Source organism: Panicum hallii, chromosome 7 (assembly GCF_002211085.1).
Source record: "Panicum hallii strain FIL2 chromosome 7, PHallii_v3.1, whole genome shotgun sequence".
NCBI classification, from domain to species: domain Eukaryota; kingdom Viridiplantae; phylum Streptophyta; class Magnoliopsida; order Poales; family Poaceae; genus Panicum; species Panicum hallii.
In genome coordinates this window covers 32723951-32739893 of record NC_038048.1, presented here as the reverse complement: position 1 = coordinate 32739893, position 15943 = coordinate 32723951, and the positions used below count along the sequence as shown (strand labels likewise).

The following is a 15943-nucleotide window of genomic DNA, read 5'->3' as shown; positions in this document are numbered from 1 at the left end:
CACTACGTACCCTAGTTGGGATGATTATCACTAGGTCTTAATATAACTCATCAGTGCTCATTATTATTTTTTCCTTCTATCATGTTACAATAATTCCTATATTACTATTAGTCATAGCCTAGTTTTAACTTGATGATAAGGTTTAGTAATTAAAAATTCACACTTTCCTTCATCTTTATTTCTTTATTATCTTGATAGTTAATCAAATATCTGAGAGGATCTTTGATGCCTTGGTTAAGCAATGCCCAGAATCACATTTCTCTTGGTTAGGTTTGGGAGCCGGTCGTATCCCTAGTTTTGGGAACCCAAAAGCTCCATCAAAGAATAAAACCATCATTTGTCATATTCTCTTTGGTTTTTTTTTAAAACAAACAATACTCGACGAGTGCGTTTCTATTAATATAGTAGAAAAAATACAAGATTATAACCCTATGAGACCATAACTAGAAAAAAATACGAGAACAACATCGGTGGGTTGGATTGGAATATCAACACGCACCGAACTCAACTCAACTCAAACAACTCAGGCTGGTCGGATTGGGACGTCGACGCAAGCCACACCACTTCTTTGTGGTTTATCATTATCCATCAAAATACTCAACATATATGAAAATATGTTTAATGTTAAAGACCAAGTGGCACATGTCATATGAATACGACCGGTATGAGATGAACCTTTGTGAGTACTTTATGTCAACAATAAACTTATATTGAGTTGGATACTAGTTTAAAGTGTAAGATTTTTGGAACTCATGGAAAATAGAAATAAACTAATATGGAGGATAATATCATAAGCATCAAGTTTGTGGGATGCGTGTATGGATGTCTGGTACAAAAGTGTGTTAGCATTCCTTGTTTCCAACAAAATAAGGTACCTCAAATCACAGAAATATCCAACTCAGAGACTAGATGATCAGTTTAGCATTTTAATTTCTTGTTTGTAAATATATTAATCCATTCAGTCGTTTTCATGATATGGCGACAAAATTATTGTCATCCATATTTTTCTTGCTTGATGCTTCAGAACAGTAATTGATGGAATGACAATGCACGCATGCCTAGGATCCACTATCTACCCTAGTTCCAAAATGATTATCCCTGGCTAGGAACACCAATTCTCTTTTCTCATATTTGTTTTTGTTCATTACTGTTTTCCCTTATACCATGAATATTTGTTAACATATTGCTAGCTCCGTTTTTAATATAGGAGTATGTTGTCTAATTTGCTTGTCCTAAACCATATTACCATGAATATTTAAGAACAGAGGTAGTATACATATTTAGACTAATTTAGAAAACGAATACTTTCAGTATCTCTACCTTTATGTTAAATCATATATGCTTAAAATGTTCCTTGTTTTGAAAATAAGGGTTAATGAGAATTCATGTCCAAACTGCCACCTCACAAGAATTTCTTTGAGTTATGTACAGTAGAGTTTGTGTCGATCTGACCAAACTCTCAACCCCTCTCAGCAAACGCAACCAAAATATAATTGAAAGCTGAATTATCACAAGCACGGCCAAAGCACTAAAGTAAAAGCAGAATAACAAATCGACGTATATTGAATAAGGCAACTGCAGTTTCTTCGCACTATAATTCACAAAGAACATATATACACATGTGGATGTCCCATCACAACATCCAAATAAAGGGCAGCACTAGTTCTAATATTAGCTGGTAAGGGATGGCTTGAAGTACATGCAGATTGGTGGGTCGATCCTAAGGATCGACAATATTGCAGAAGGAACAGTCCAGATCCCATCACCACAGATCAAACCTGAGGCAACTGCACCAGCAAAATCATCACATTCCTTGCGGTTCACCCTCTCCCAGACGAAAAGGATGACTGTCCCAACAAACATGTCGATGGCGAAGTATGCACCAATGTAGAAGGGAATGGCCATGGCCATAGGGATGGGAATGAATCTGGACACATTCTTTGGTGTTACATCCCTGAGGAGATTGATCACTAGGGACGCAATGAAGAAAAATGAGCAGATCGCTAGGCAGTGTTGGGGCAGAGCAGATAATCCTTCAACACCTAGAATTGACATCTCACGGAAGATCACAGCGTATGGTGCTTTGAACGCACCATCGGGATTGCCAATGTCAAAAGCCGACCAGTAAAGCCAAAAGGTGAGTGGGGCAATGACGCAGCCAAGGGCAGTCCCAATCAACTGTGACACAAACATGGACCTTGGTGAAGAGAGTGTAAGGTACCCGGTCTTGAAGTCCTGCATGAGATCAGATGCAGTGGCTACGATGGACATCATAACCCCACAGGCAGCTAAGCCAGCAATCACGCCACCATTCTGACCAACCCATGAGGCAAAAATAAAGAGGCCAATCTTTCCATATGTGGATGCAAGGTTCCAGTCTGTTAGCCCAGCGCCATACGAGTTGCAGAAAGCAAGTAGGGGAGCAACAACATATGCCGAGAGGACAAGGTACCACTTGATCTGTGGGAAGATCATTGGGACAGTTGCAGTTGATATTGCTGCAAGACCAACATAACCAGATCCTGCCAACCAGGGAGGAATACTGTCCTTTATGAATGTCTCATTCAGATGCTTTTTCTCAGCTGATAATTTAGAACCTTCATCATCTGTCCAAGAATAGCAGCATAAGATCCTGCTATTTTGATGTATTGATAGGTAAGAAGCATAAAATAGGAAAATCACATTACCATCCTGAACCTGGACAAGTGGAAGTCTTCCTTGCTTTGCCCGGGCATTCATTATTTCCTTGCTAGTAGCATAAATGATCTTGATGAGATTATAAAGACCATCCCCAAGAATCACAGCTACAGATATAAAAACCTGGAACACGGGGAATAAATACAGCTTAATTTTGAATAAAGGATAAATACAGCTTAATTGTTGTTGAACATGAAGTCGCAAAAACTGATCACCAGGTAAACCAAAAAGTCTATAGGAACTAAATGAGCTAGATATGCTATCTATATGTTATTTCACTAAAAACGTAACAAAAATTCGCAATACTATTAAGATGTAAGGCCGCCTAGACATTCTGTGAGATTTCAGCACTGGGTGTGCCCTTTATCAGTCTTGAACCAAATGTTTCACGGTTCTCAATGCCCACCAATGAAACATATAGTATGACAATTAGTAGTATTACTTCAGGACCACATCAACAGCCAAAATTTCTTTTAGATTTTATAAGGTTTATAAACACGTAGAGGAGAAAAAATTGTTTCCTTCGTCATTCATGCCTTGTAATTTGTTGGCTCTAGAACAAGTGAATAGAGAACATTGCTAGTTGACTGTCAAAATGAAGTACAGAATGAAGAATTAACCAATGGCATGTAACAGATTAAACTTTCGATCACCATACCTTGTACCCATAGAGTCCTTTGAAGTCATTGCTTCCTAGGTTAGCTGGATACCAGTTCCCAGCTTTTGTGGATATATATGGCCAAAGGAAACCCCACGATATGATGGCACCAAGAAGTGTAGAGCAGTTAACAATATGCGGACAAATAAGACCGCATCCAATGTAGGTTGGACTGAAATCAAAATAAAACCTACAGAGTGGAAATTTTAAGGTTTTCTTACATGCCAATGACATTCAACCTTACAGGATGTGTACTTTCATGTCATTAGATCAGATCTAGCATTCAAGCCTTCACATCTGAACTTTAATGGAATATCAAAAACAGTCGAAGCAAACTTACGTATTCTTAAATGCTTCAAGTCCCAAAGATGGGAAATTATCAAAACCACAAGAATTTCCAACACCACTGAAGAACCATTTAAAGCAGTTCCAGATAAAACTAATGCTTAAATACTTCCCAAGACACCTAACTTGCTTGCTGCAACCACAAAAACAAAAGTTAGGGTCTCAAAACGTGCAGAAATCGAAATGAAATAAGTTTGTGTGACTATTTTGACTACACCTTCATAGGTGTTTACATTGGCTATATGAAATGTGTCCATGACTCCGTGTACAAAGTTGGGTAGAAATATTTCTGTTCGTTAGGTTATGAATGAACATAGATAGTAAACAGATATAATGGTCAAAATTGTGTTTGGAGATCTTGTCCTTGTCCAAAATGTGACTTTATATATTAAAAAGAATTGTGACCTTTTGGTGTCTGGATGGAGTGTTTTCTATACAACTTATGTTCCATCCTGCACATGGAATCCATATGTTCCATGCTTGACATTTCCTCTAGTGCTTCCCTTGCCTGAAGGACTCTTACTAAAATCTTGGTATTGTCATTTAAGTTGTTGGATGTGGAAGTATCTGAGCTCACTTGCAATTTGACTAGATTAATCAGGAAAATATTGATGATTTAGAACTAAACGTATAGAACAGTACAAATTGGAAGACCATTACAGTATTGAAATCAAAATATGATTCATTGTTGGTTGAGAGGCCCAACAAAAATTTGGTGAAGAGATAGGTGATGTACAGTCACTTGGATGACCTAGTATAAACATTGAAAGGACACAGAAATCTCTAGCTGTTCTTTTTATTATTTTGCGATTACAAACTATTACCCAACCTGGTCAGTGGTCACAACATTTTTTCATGCAAAAATCACGAGTCATGATTTTACTCCTTTCAAGTGATGGTTGCCACAAACTACATATATTGTGAACAGGTAAGAAAGGGATTTAAGTATGGAACTTTGTACAGGAATAAAAGTTGCATATCGAACAAATGCGTGGACAAATTAAGGAGCAAAGCCGCATGTTAGTCCAGATCTTACTCTGCAAGCTCAGCTCCAGTGGTCGTGTGGAAGCTATTTATCAACATGGCTGTGGCTGTCCCGCTGGGGTAGGTCAGCTTGTAATCAATTACCATTACCTAACAACCACCAAAACAGACCACACCTCAGCAGAGCAACTAGACAATAGTCATGCAAACCGCTGGATTCCATTCGAGAATGAGCATGTAATAGCATAATATACAGAGGGAGAGGGATCAAGTCATAAATGAGTACCTTGCGTAGAGCAACAAGGCTAAATAGGCCGAGGAAGCTAACGACGAACATAAACCCAATCATCCAACCAAGTGAAGGATTCTTGACATCCACAGCCCTGTTACCAGGATAATCTGGCCCGATAAGCTCATAGGTCTTCTGATCCATCGCAAGAATATAACTTCCAAACCCCCCTGCAACCACAAGATTAGTTTATTTATTGAGACTAATCTCTGAATAAAGAGCAAAATCAGGAATAAGTGCAGCAAAATTCCCCAACCAGAATATAATAGCAACCATATATTAGATACTCAGCTTCACCGAAAGGAAAAGTATCTTGAAACAAAAAAAAAATATGATAAGAAAAATCAATTTTTTTTCTCGAATCGTAATGCTCTTTGACTGAGACACAAAATCCTGAAACCACCAAATAAATAACAGCATTTTGTTATATCCTCTGAAACTAAAACTTGTGAACGATTGAACTGAACTCGAAGAAGATCTAGATGCCATCACTGATCAATGGCATACAGGCAACCAAACAAAGCTAAAGTCCAAGCGTAAATTAACAGCAATCGTCTCAGAAAAATAGCAGCAAGCAAATGCCAGTCAAAATAACAATCCTAAACTGAACGTCGATCCAAATAACAGCGAGCAACCTAGTACTAGTCCACCTAAATTGAACATCAGAACTTTGTAACTCTAGATAGCAATAAGGCCTGTTTTCACCGACTACGGATCACCCAACTAAAACAAAATCGCAATTCCACATATACAACAAACAACCAAGCTCCCTCCCCGGCGCAATCAGATCATACCGCTGAAGGCGAGTCCGTAGCAGGCGACGACGCACGTCTGGATGACGGTGTTCTCCTGCTTGGTGAAGGGCTTGGAGACGACGCCGAGCCTCTCGAGCGCCGCGGTCCACGTGCGGACGAGGAAGTAGCCGAGCAGCCCCGCGGCGACGTTGAGCGAGGGGATGATCCCGACGGTGAGGTTGAGCTTGTGCGTGATGAGGCAGAAGAGCACCCCCAGGACCGCGCTGACCGCCAGCCCCCGCGCCGTCACCTGCTCCCGCCACGGCGGCACCGCCTCCGGCTCCGCCTCCGCGCCGCCGCCGCTGGCCGCGAGGAGCGGGCCCGTGATCTCCGCCTCCGAGCCCATCGGTCGCTGGCGAGAGAGGGATCACGTCACGGCAATGCCTCCCTCTCTCTCTCTCCCTCTCTCTCTCTCTGCTAGTAGTAGTTTGTTTGCTTTCGCGTGTGGTGTGCGGCGAGGCAGACGACGATGAGGCGAGGGAGTTGAGGAGGGGTGGGCGCCCTGCCGATTTCATTAATGCGCCTAGCAAAATTGCGAATCCCTTCGGATACCGGCACCAACACCATGACGTGCGGGCCCGGAACTCTGTGACCCACCGGCGGGGCCCGTGCGTTTGGGGCTTTGGGTATAGGTACAACTCCCTCCGGTGAACGTAAGCAACGTGCTCCCGAGCGGGGCCCACATGGCGCTTGTAGCAAGTGGGACCCACGCGCCAGCGTAATTATAGGGGCTGCTTGGTAGTTAAACCAGGATGGCGACGTGGGCCCGCGGATATACCCGGACGGGAGGGTGGGCCCCGCCACGCGCACCGCGGGAGCGGGCCCCGCGCGCCATCGACGTTGCGAAGCTCGGACTAGGCGTCCATGCTCGCGCGACTCCACGAGCGAGCTCGGATCCTCTGCGGCAGCGCCGGCCGGTGTGGCCCGTGCTGCTCGGGCTCGCATTGGGCGCTGAACCGGTCGGGCCCAGGGTCAGTGGGAGCGACTCGTGGGAGGCTCGTTGGTTGGTTGGGGATAAGTTGTGGCGCGGCGTGGGGCCGAGGGTATCGGCGGATGCGTGACGATTCCGGTAAGGACTTGTAAAGGCTGTTGGCGTGACGCCTCTTTTTTTTTTTTCCCCCTTTTGCGTGACATGCAAATATTCCTGATTCCTCTACGTCTTTTACGACCTTAGGATCCGCACACGATTAGCACGGCGGCACGATGGCCGCATGCCGCTTGGTACACTGGAACGGTCAAACGCTCTGTGTTTCACGCTAAGGAAATGGTAGACGTGGAATGGCGCAGGCCGCGGTTGCATTGCGCGTGCCGAGTTTTAAAGATTGCGAAGAACGTGAATGTTTCGAAAGAGATGCAGAAGATTAATCCCAAAGAGATTGCATGATTTAAGGGTTTGTCAGAGAGAGAGAGAGAGAGAATAAAGTACTTTAGTTGGCAAATACTCTTGCTAATGAGCTTTCGCGGCGAGCCTGTTTGCCCGCACCGACGCTGTGATGGTGCATGACACAATTGCAAATTCAGTCACTCCACTAGTGTCCCCAACCTGCGAAACCAGGGGGGGGGGGTGTGGCTCCAAGGTTCATGAAAAATCCTTTGGAAAATGTACAGCTTCTTGCCTTCTTCTTAGCTCACTTTTTAACCCAAGAGGGATCGGCTTATCCAACAGAAGAAAGAAAGCCGTACGTAAAACGCCCCGAATCATTTTTAAGATAATGGGAAAGAAGTTCCCGACCTACCCCCAACCGGGTGACAGCCGTCCACACCAAACTACAAAATCAACTCCTGCCACAGATGGCAACACAAACCCAAACGCAGTTGGGGCAACATCAAAAATAGGACACCTCTCAAAAAGTTATTCTATTACTAAACTGCCATCCATATTGAGCGAAGATTTGCATCACCGATGTTTCCAGCATCCTGCATGCGGCCTTCATTTCATTGGCGTCTTCTTCACGCTTTTGGAGTAGAGCCCAAAAACGACACCAGTAAGTTCCTCTGAAGAGTACCTGCATATAGGATTTAATAGGACTTTTGTCAAAAACAACATCATTCCTAGTTAACCAAATTGCCCAACATATAGCTGTGGCGCCCACAAGAATTTTCGACCTAGTCCTAGCACTAACATTGAGGAGCCATAGGGAATATAGATCCGTAATGCTAGTCGGTACTCCTAAGCCAAAAGTGAGACTGACCACCCGCCATATAAACTTAGCAACATGACAGTCAAAGAAAAGATGTTGAATTGTTTCCTCTCTTGAGCAAAATACGCATTTCTTATTACCATTCCAATTCCTTTTGGCCAAATTATCCTTTGTCAAGATCACTCCCCTTCTTAAATACCAAGAGAAGATCTTGATTTTGAGCGGGAGTTTTAATCTCCACCCGATTTGGTCTTGTCTAATTTGTCCATTGCTAATCAACAAAGCATACATAGAATGGACAGTAAACAAGCCGTTTTGGTGCAGGTTCCATTTAAAAGTGTCTCTAGAGTCATTCAACGACACACTCACAATCATATCTACTAACTCACGCCATTTTTGGAGGTTAATCCCGTGAAGACCTCTCCGAAACGAGACATTCAAAGGGATTGTTCTACAAACGTTGGCGACCACATCGTTTTTACGTCGGACAATGTTATACAAAGCTGGGAATCTTTGCTTAAGGGTAAAATTACCTAGCCATTTATCCTCCTAGAATCGTATCTCCTTGCCGTCATTAACGATGAACCTTCCATTTTCCAGGAAGGTGTCTCGCACCTTCATTAAATCTGTCCAAAAATGCGAGTCACCAGGCTTTCTGCTGACTTGACCAATGGACTTGTTTAAGAGGTATTTTTTCCTAATAACCTCTTGCCAGACCCCATCCTCATTGATCAACTTGAACAACCACTTGCTTAGCAAGCATTTGTTCTGAATATCAATATTCTTAATTCCTAACCCTCCGATATCCTTTGGTTGACACAAAATCTCCCACTTAGCAAGTCTATACTTCTTCTTTTGGTCATCAGCTTGCCAAAAGAACCTAGACCTCAAGTAATCCAATTTATAAAGTACCTCACGCGGTACTTCAAAAAAGGATAACATATACATAGGGAGACTAGTAAGAACCGAATTAATCAAAACTAAGCGCCCGCCTACCGAAAGGTGCTTTCCTTTCCAACTGCTTAGTTTCTTTTCAATTCTTTCTATCAACCCTTGCCAATCGGCATTCCTCAACTTCCTAAAATGCATAGGAATACCAAGGTATCGAAAAGAAAAGGTCCCGGATTTGCACCCAAAAAGCTGGGAGTACATATTCTCGCACTCCTTTGCCTCCCCAAAGCAGAAGATTTCACTTTTATGGAAATTAATCTTCAAGCCCGATAGCTCTTCAAAAGCACACAAAATTAGTTTCATGTTTCGGGCTTTCTCGATATCATGTTCCATAAAAAGAATTGTATCATCCGCATACTGCAAAATTGATAGGCCATCCTCCACTAGGTGAGGCACCACCCCCTCAAAATGACCCTCTCTTTTAGCTCGATTAATCAGGATTGCCAGCATGTCCACCACGATGTTAAACAACACCGGAGAGAGTGGATCCCCTTGTCGCAGTCCTTTCCTAGTTTGGAAGTTATTGCTAAGATGATCATTAATCTTTACATTAACATGACCTTTTTGGGTGAAAGCCTCAATCCAATCACACCACTTGTCACAAAAGCCCTTCATCTTCAAGGTTTGTCTCACAAAAGACCATCGAATTTTATCGTAAGCCTTCTCAAAGTCTATTTTGAAAACAACCCCACTTTGTTTTTTCCTATGTAACTCGTGCATAGTTTCATGTAAGATAACCACACCTTCCATAATGTTACGCCCTGGCAAGAAAGCCGTTTGGGTCGAGCTGATCACTTTATGAGCCACTTTCACTAGTCTGTTCATAGCTGTCTTAGTGAAGATCTTGAAGCTCACATTTAGCAAACATATCGGCCTGTATTGCTCAATCCTAATAGCCTCGTTCAACTTTGGGAGTAAAATTAAGGTTCCAAAGTTGAGGCTATGTAACCTCAAGCAACCAGCACTAAAGTCTGCAAATAGAGCCATCAAGTCTTCTTTTACTAGATCCCAAAAGACCTAGTAAAATTCAGCCGGGAAGCCATCCGGGCCTGGGGCTTTGTTATGTTCCATTTGAAATATTGCCTCTTTCACCTCCTCTATAGTGAAATCCGCAGTTAGACGGTCATTCTCCTCACTTGATATTTGGGGAATGTCTTCCACATTCGCCATATCAAGCTGAATGGTCGATTCATTAGTCGGTCCAAATAGGGATTTGTAATACGAGGTGATATATTGCTTTAGCTCTACATCACCTGTGATTAATCTTTCCCCATCCAGCAACTTATAAATCCGCGTCTTCCTGTGCTTACCGTTAGCAACCAGATGGAAATACTTAGTGTTAGCATCCCCCTCCAACAACCCTTTAGTTTTTTCTCGTTGGTACCATCTAATTTCTTCTTCCCTTAACATCGCCGCTAATCTATTCTGGAGAAAGTTCTTTGTCGATCTCCTGGCTAGACAGCTCGTTAGATTCGGCTTTCCTATCAAGGATGTCTAATTTTTGTAGAATCTCTTTCTTTTCTTTTTTGTTAGATCCACTAGTATTTTTAGCCCATCCTCTTAAGAATTGCCGCACCCTCCGAATTTTATTCTGCCATCTTTCTAGCGCGGACGATCCACCATATTCTTGAGACCAAATTTGTGACACCTTCTCTCGAAACCCTTCCCTCATGAGCCAGCCCAATTCAAATTTAAAATTGGGTTGTCCCACATTGGGTTGAGCTTCGCCAGTATTCAACATCAATGGAGTATGATCCGAAATGTCTCTGGAGTGCGCTACCACTGTAGATTTTGGGAAGTGAAGTTCCCACTCTGTGGACATCAGGATTCGGTCTAATCTCTCATACGTAGGGTTAGCCCTTGAGTTTGCCCAGGTGAATTGTCTGCCCGTCAACTCTAATTCACGCAGGTTTAACCCATCAATAACTGCGTTGAACAGGAAAGGCCACCTCGGGTTAAAGTTATTCTTATTTTTCTCAGATGACTTTCGAAGCAAATTAAAATCTCCTCCGATAAGCAGAGGTTCAGTTACCCGACTAGCCATATTTACTAACTCAGCCAAGAATTGTTCTTTCAAATTTTCTTGCGCTGGACCGTAAACACAAACTAGGGTCCACTTGAAACCATCACTCTTATTACGGAGAAGAAATTTTACATAAAAGTCACCTTCATCTATGGCTCCTATATCGAATACCGAGAGGTCAATGCCCATGAGGATACCCCCAGACCGACCCCTAGGTTCTTTACAGTGCCAAATAAAATCACGCCCCGCACAAAGGTTCTTGAGGAAAGAGTCCGAAAATTCACTCTTTACCGTTTCCGATAAAGCAATGAAATTAAGGTCAAGTTCCTTGGTTAAATCTGTTACAAAGCGATATTTTTTTGGGTCTTTAAACCCGTTACAATTCCAGAAAATTCCTTTCATTGTTTCTTTTTGGGTTTAGCTGTTTTCTTCCTACTACCTTTACCACGTTTATTCTTGCTGGAAGTACGTGGATGACATGGAATTTGATCACGCCAAGAGCTATCAACTCCTTCATCCATCACTTCGTCCATCAAATTCCCACATAAGCTGTTCAAAATAAGCTTATCTATCTCCTCATCGGAGATTGCTTCCCTATCTTCAATACTACCCTCCCCATCCTGAACCACCCCTATTTCAGTTTCAACAAATTTGGTTTCGGTTTGTTTGAGCAACCAAACCGAATTAGCAATCTGGGATTCCTCATAACCTAATGAGACCCCCATGCTACCTAAGTTGTTCATTACCGTATCAACAGGAATATTAAAAATTTGATCAGGGAGAGTAAGGTCCGGGCATTGTGAATTACCTCCATTTCTTTCCGCTTTCAGCCGTTCTGCCCGCGCCAACGAGTGCTCATCAGTGGAGCTCGATCGCCTCTTGCAACCAGCAGCCACTGACTGCACCACGTCCGGAATTGCCGCCATCTTCTCAGCCATAGCAGCTTTGAGTGTAGGCGTCGCAGCTTCCACTGCTCCAGACTTCAGCCCATCACCATCGGTGGATATCTCAGCCGCTAGATGCATCGGTTCAGAATTTTCAGAACCCGCCGCTAGACCACCCTCATTTTGTTTGTGGCTAGTAGGATTCTCTCCTCCCGAAGCATGGTGCCCATCAACAACACCATCCGAGCCTTTATCTGATTTCTTCCCAAACTCCCCTTTCTCATTGTTTGTGTTCTCTTGGTTCTCTCTGCCATCATCATCCTTTTCATCCTCCCTGAAAAAAGCCTCTGTACCAGGCAAAGGAACACCCGTCGATGAGCCGTCCTCAACCCAATAATGAACCTCATACATGATGTTATCAATTTCGACATCACCCGAAAAAGGTATGGCTTGAGGATCCACCACACTAACAAGCATTCGACACACACTGTACTTCCGAAAAAAGTCCATGTCCACCTCTCTGGTGACTCCCAGTGTTGAGCCCAACCCCCATATGTGCCCATAGGTACACATTTCATGAGGAAGACCATCAAACTGTACCTAGACTTCTTTCAAAATTGCTTTCACTCGCCCCCCAGAGCTGTTCACCTTGAATTCAAGCGTTGCCTTCTGAGATTTGGCCTTCACCGGCCCCCACTCTACCATCCTCTTGAGTTCACCAACTGACGGGAAGGAGGTTTTGAAGGTCCTTTGATCAATCTGTTCAGCAGACCATGGAGCAAAACCCGGCATCAGCCTATTCAGCTCCAATATCACATTTGGACAGCTAATTTCTTCTTCTGTAACCTGAATCACCGCCACCTTCGATTCTCCCCTGTTCTTACTGAGCTTCTTATTTGTTGGAATGTGAAAAAAGCCCCCTTTGTTAATACCAAACCCAGCTGGAATGGCATAAACCTTAGGCGCGTTGAAGAGCGGACATCTTGGTTTGATATGGGTATCAGTACCACATACCTCACAAAATAACACCCCGAATCATTAATGAAGATAATTTAATTTGGCTTGTGGGGGAACAGAATTGGGGGCATACGAGGACATCTTAATTTGTTCTTATGTCGTGGGTTCATTCTGCAGCACCTTGGATGGAAAATCTTGCTTCTCATGAGCTTTTCTTACTTCCTTTTGAGACTTGAGAGTACGTGCACAAATATGGTAGGGAATTTTGAACATTATTATGTCACAAAACAGTAAAAGAGAATAAGTCTAGGGCAAAGGATAATATTAGTGAGCTACTACTAAAACCAATCAATTATATTTGGAAAAGAAGTTCAATAGCACAAGCGTGACGTGAAAATGTATGAGGATTTTTTTTTCTCTTAAGAGAACAATATCAGGGGGGGCGCAACTGAGGACAGCCTGCAACAACAGGTGGTGAAACAGTTAAAAAAGGAACCTGCTTATAAGAAACCATCTAAACAATGAAGACCGTTTACCTTCAGTTGCGTGGCTGTAAAGAAAAACATCACTTAGGGACAGGGGCGTAACTGTGACACTAGGACAACAACCAGGACCGTTTTGCAGGAACATAGTAGCATCAGGGTCTTCAAAGAATTTACCCAGGGACGTATCTCGAAGAGAATAGCAGCGTTGCTAGGGAACCAGGGACTAGGCCGTAAATGTTCAGGGGCGTATCTGCAAGGCCGGAGGGACCGGAGCGCAAAAATCTTAAAAAATTTGGACTATTTCTCGATTTGTGCGTGTCATCCTTGCGCAGGGGCCATGCTAATCTTCTCTGTATCGTTCCAATTTTATCGGATGTCTCCGAAGAGACACAGTCGCTCTGGCACAGCAGCTTATAACTTGGTTTTTTGCTTGGTGCACTAGAGAGTTGGTGCTAATCCTGCCGCGCTCCTCCACACTCCAGCTCCGCGCTTTGCCCGATCCGCGGGCGATGGTCCTGGGAGCCGCGCGTGGGCTGCTTCCTTTCCCGCGGCCCAGGTAACAGAGCGCGATAATGGGCCTCGTTTGTTTCCCCCTATACTATTTGCAGCGTCAATTTTTCTTTTTCTTTTAATTGTGCGATCATTTAATTCGGAAAAAAAACCTTAAAAAAATTTAATTCGAAAATAAAATGTGGGATCAATCAACAATCTTACTACTCGCTCCGTTCCAAATTGTAGTTTCTTTTGGCAAATCAAGATATATAAATTTTGCCATCTATGATCTAGATGCATAACCAAATAACATACAATTTGGAACGGAGGGAGTAGCTTTTGGCCCGCTAGGGTCCCCCTCCATGCAATCACCGGAGTTGACCAATGAACGCTACACAAAATAAATCCATGCGTACAAAGTTATTGGGCTTCAAGCTACAGTGCATATATATACTACACATGTACTTACTACAAGCTGATTGCCTTCGCCTATCCCTCGTGGTTCCCATCTGACCAGAATGGCTCGCTCACTGAGTCACTCTTAAAAAGAAATCCTGGCTCGTATTGGCGTGTGACACATCTTAGCAAATCCTAGCCACTTTAGCGAATGGCATGAGAGATGGCTTTGCTATTGAAGAGAGTCCCACTGCAACGCAATGCATGGTTTTAGACTTTCAGCGCAGGAAATCGTGCTGCAGATTCGGCCCAGGCGAGCCTGCTGCTGCTGCTGCGGGTGTGGTTAGTTCAGCAGAGGCAGAGCTGAGGTGTCCTTACACATGCGAGCTCTCATGAAATCGACGACCAACCATCGTGTGCTTCAATGCTGTGCAGTCTGCAGGCTGCAGGTGCACGTGGCTCGCTCACTCATGAGGTAGTAGTGTTACATTCTGATTCTGAAGAACGATTTCAGATTTTTGGTCTGAGACCACCGAGGTCAAAGCAGATTCGTCATCTGAATGGGTTCGTCAGTTGGTGCGCTGGTTGGGACTCACTGCTGCCTGCAACTGCAAGTAATTTCCTGATGAAAAGGCAGGAAGTCACTTGTGCCAGAAAATAAGTGATCTTTCTTCCAAGTAATGCCCACATATAAGCAAGTTGGGGTAGTAATGGCATGCACGGCCTCAGCGATGTGTTCCAGTGCAAAAGGACGCTGACATGAGCCACTTGCGCTAGGCCAAACGGCTAGCGGCGAAGCCGCTCTTCGTGTATTGAATTACCTCACCATCCATCAGTGTGTGGAAGCCTTGTTTCAGTTTCAGCACTGCTTTGAGGTTTCAACTTGATGAAAAATGCAGTTCGATTGATGTCAGGTGCAGCCACGCAGCGGCGAATGCTAACCTGGGCAGTGGTGCATGAATTCATACTTTTCAGTGCCATCCTCCTCCATTGCCTATGAGGTTTGCATGACAACTCTCCGGCCACTGCATGGCAATGAAAAGAACTAATCTCTTTCACATGAAAATGGCAAATACCGAAAAAGATAGATGATATTAACTCGCAAGCAGATGTAAGCACTAAGCAGTTGCCAATTATCCATTTAATATATGAAGTCAGTGACTGTCTGTCGTGGTGTTCCTATTTTCCCTGAATTAGCAACAAATACAAGTCCACCGGGATCATACTGCACAGTAGCAGCCAGTTTACCATCAGGGGTCAGTGCTGTCTGATGCAGCAAATTAAATTAAACTGGGGCCAAAGCAGGGTTCAGTACAGCGTTTCCATCCCTCTCAGCAGTGGATAGCTAAGGTTCAATTGTTCCTAAGGTTCATGAATCAATCATAAAATAAAATTTTGCATATAAAATTTATCTATGTGTCCAGATCATTACCTTGACATCAGATATTATATCATGTCTTGTTTTAAGCAATTGTGCCCTTGTGAAGCAGTTACTGTACATTTTTGGAATAGCAGCAGAGGAAAAACATTTTAAGCATGAGTAGCCCATTCCTTTGATATCCTGATTGATTCCAACTTTGGGCAAGGGCACAGGCTGGGTAGCTGGCAGCTCTGTTTCCTTTGTACCTGAATTACAATTCATGAAGACAAAAGCTTAGGGACACCCAAATGCATGCAGGATAGGACAATTTGAATATTTGAAAAGAGGAGTTTTGAGATATTGTGTTTAGAAGAGTACAACTGTATTTTTTATTCATAAATAAAGTAGTATTGTTAATTTTGAACCCACAAAATAGGATTAGGTCAGTTACTGTAACATTATATAATAATATTACAGCAGGTAGAAA

General features: G+C 43.2%; 2 protein-coding genes and 1 non-coding gene across 3 annotated transcripts; all 3 read right to left on the bottom strand.

The window, feature by feature from the left end:
• Nucleotides 1–1534: 1534 nt before the first annotated feature.
• LOC112901269 (probable metal-nicotianamine transporter YSL6) lies at nucleotides 1535–6230 on the bottom strand. The gene is made up of 7 exons (XM_025970145.1): nucleotides 5768–6230; nucleotides 4971–5143; nucleotides 4737–4834; nucleotides 3696–3833; nucleotides 3356–3545; nucleotides 2688–2820; nucleotides 1535–2606 (listed from the first exon to the last, which is right to left on the bottom strand). Exons 1-7 carry the CDS (start codon nucleotides 6111–6113, stop codon nucleotides 1672–1674), a joined length of 2013 nt encoding a protein of 670 aa, XP_025825930.1. The 5' UTR covers nucleotides 6114–6230; the 3' UTR covers nucleotides 1535–1671.
• Nucleotides 6231–7687: 1457 nt separating this feature from the next.
• On the bottom strand, nucleotides 7688–12738 carry LOC112901202. The gene is made up of 2 exons (XM_025970055.1): nucleotides 11691–12738; nucleotides 7688–7773 (listed from the first exon to the last, which is right to left on the bottom strand). Exons 1-2 carry the CDS (start codon nucleotides 12337–12339, stop codon nucleotides 7718–7720), a joined length of 705 nt encoding a protein of 234 aa, XP_025825840.1. The 5' UTR covers nucleotides 12340–12738; the 3' UTR covers nucleotides 7688–7717.
• Nucleotides 12739–13494: 756 nt separating this feature from the next.
• On the bottom strand, nucleotides 13495–13597 carry LOC112901790. The gene has a single exon (XR_003230369.1). It is a non-coding gene; the product is annotated as a U6 spliceosomal RNA (small nuclear RNA).
• Nucleotides 13598–15943: the final 2346 nt, after the last annotated feature.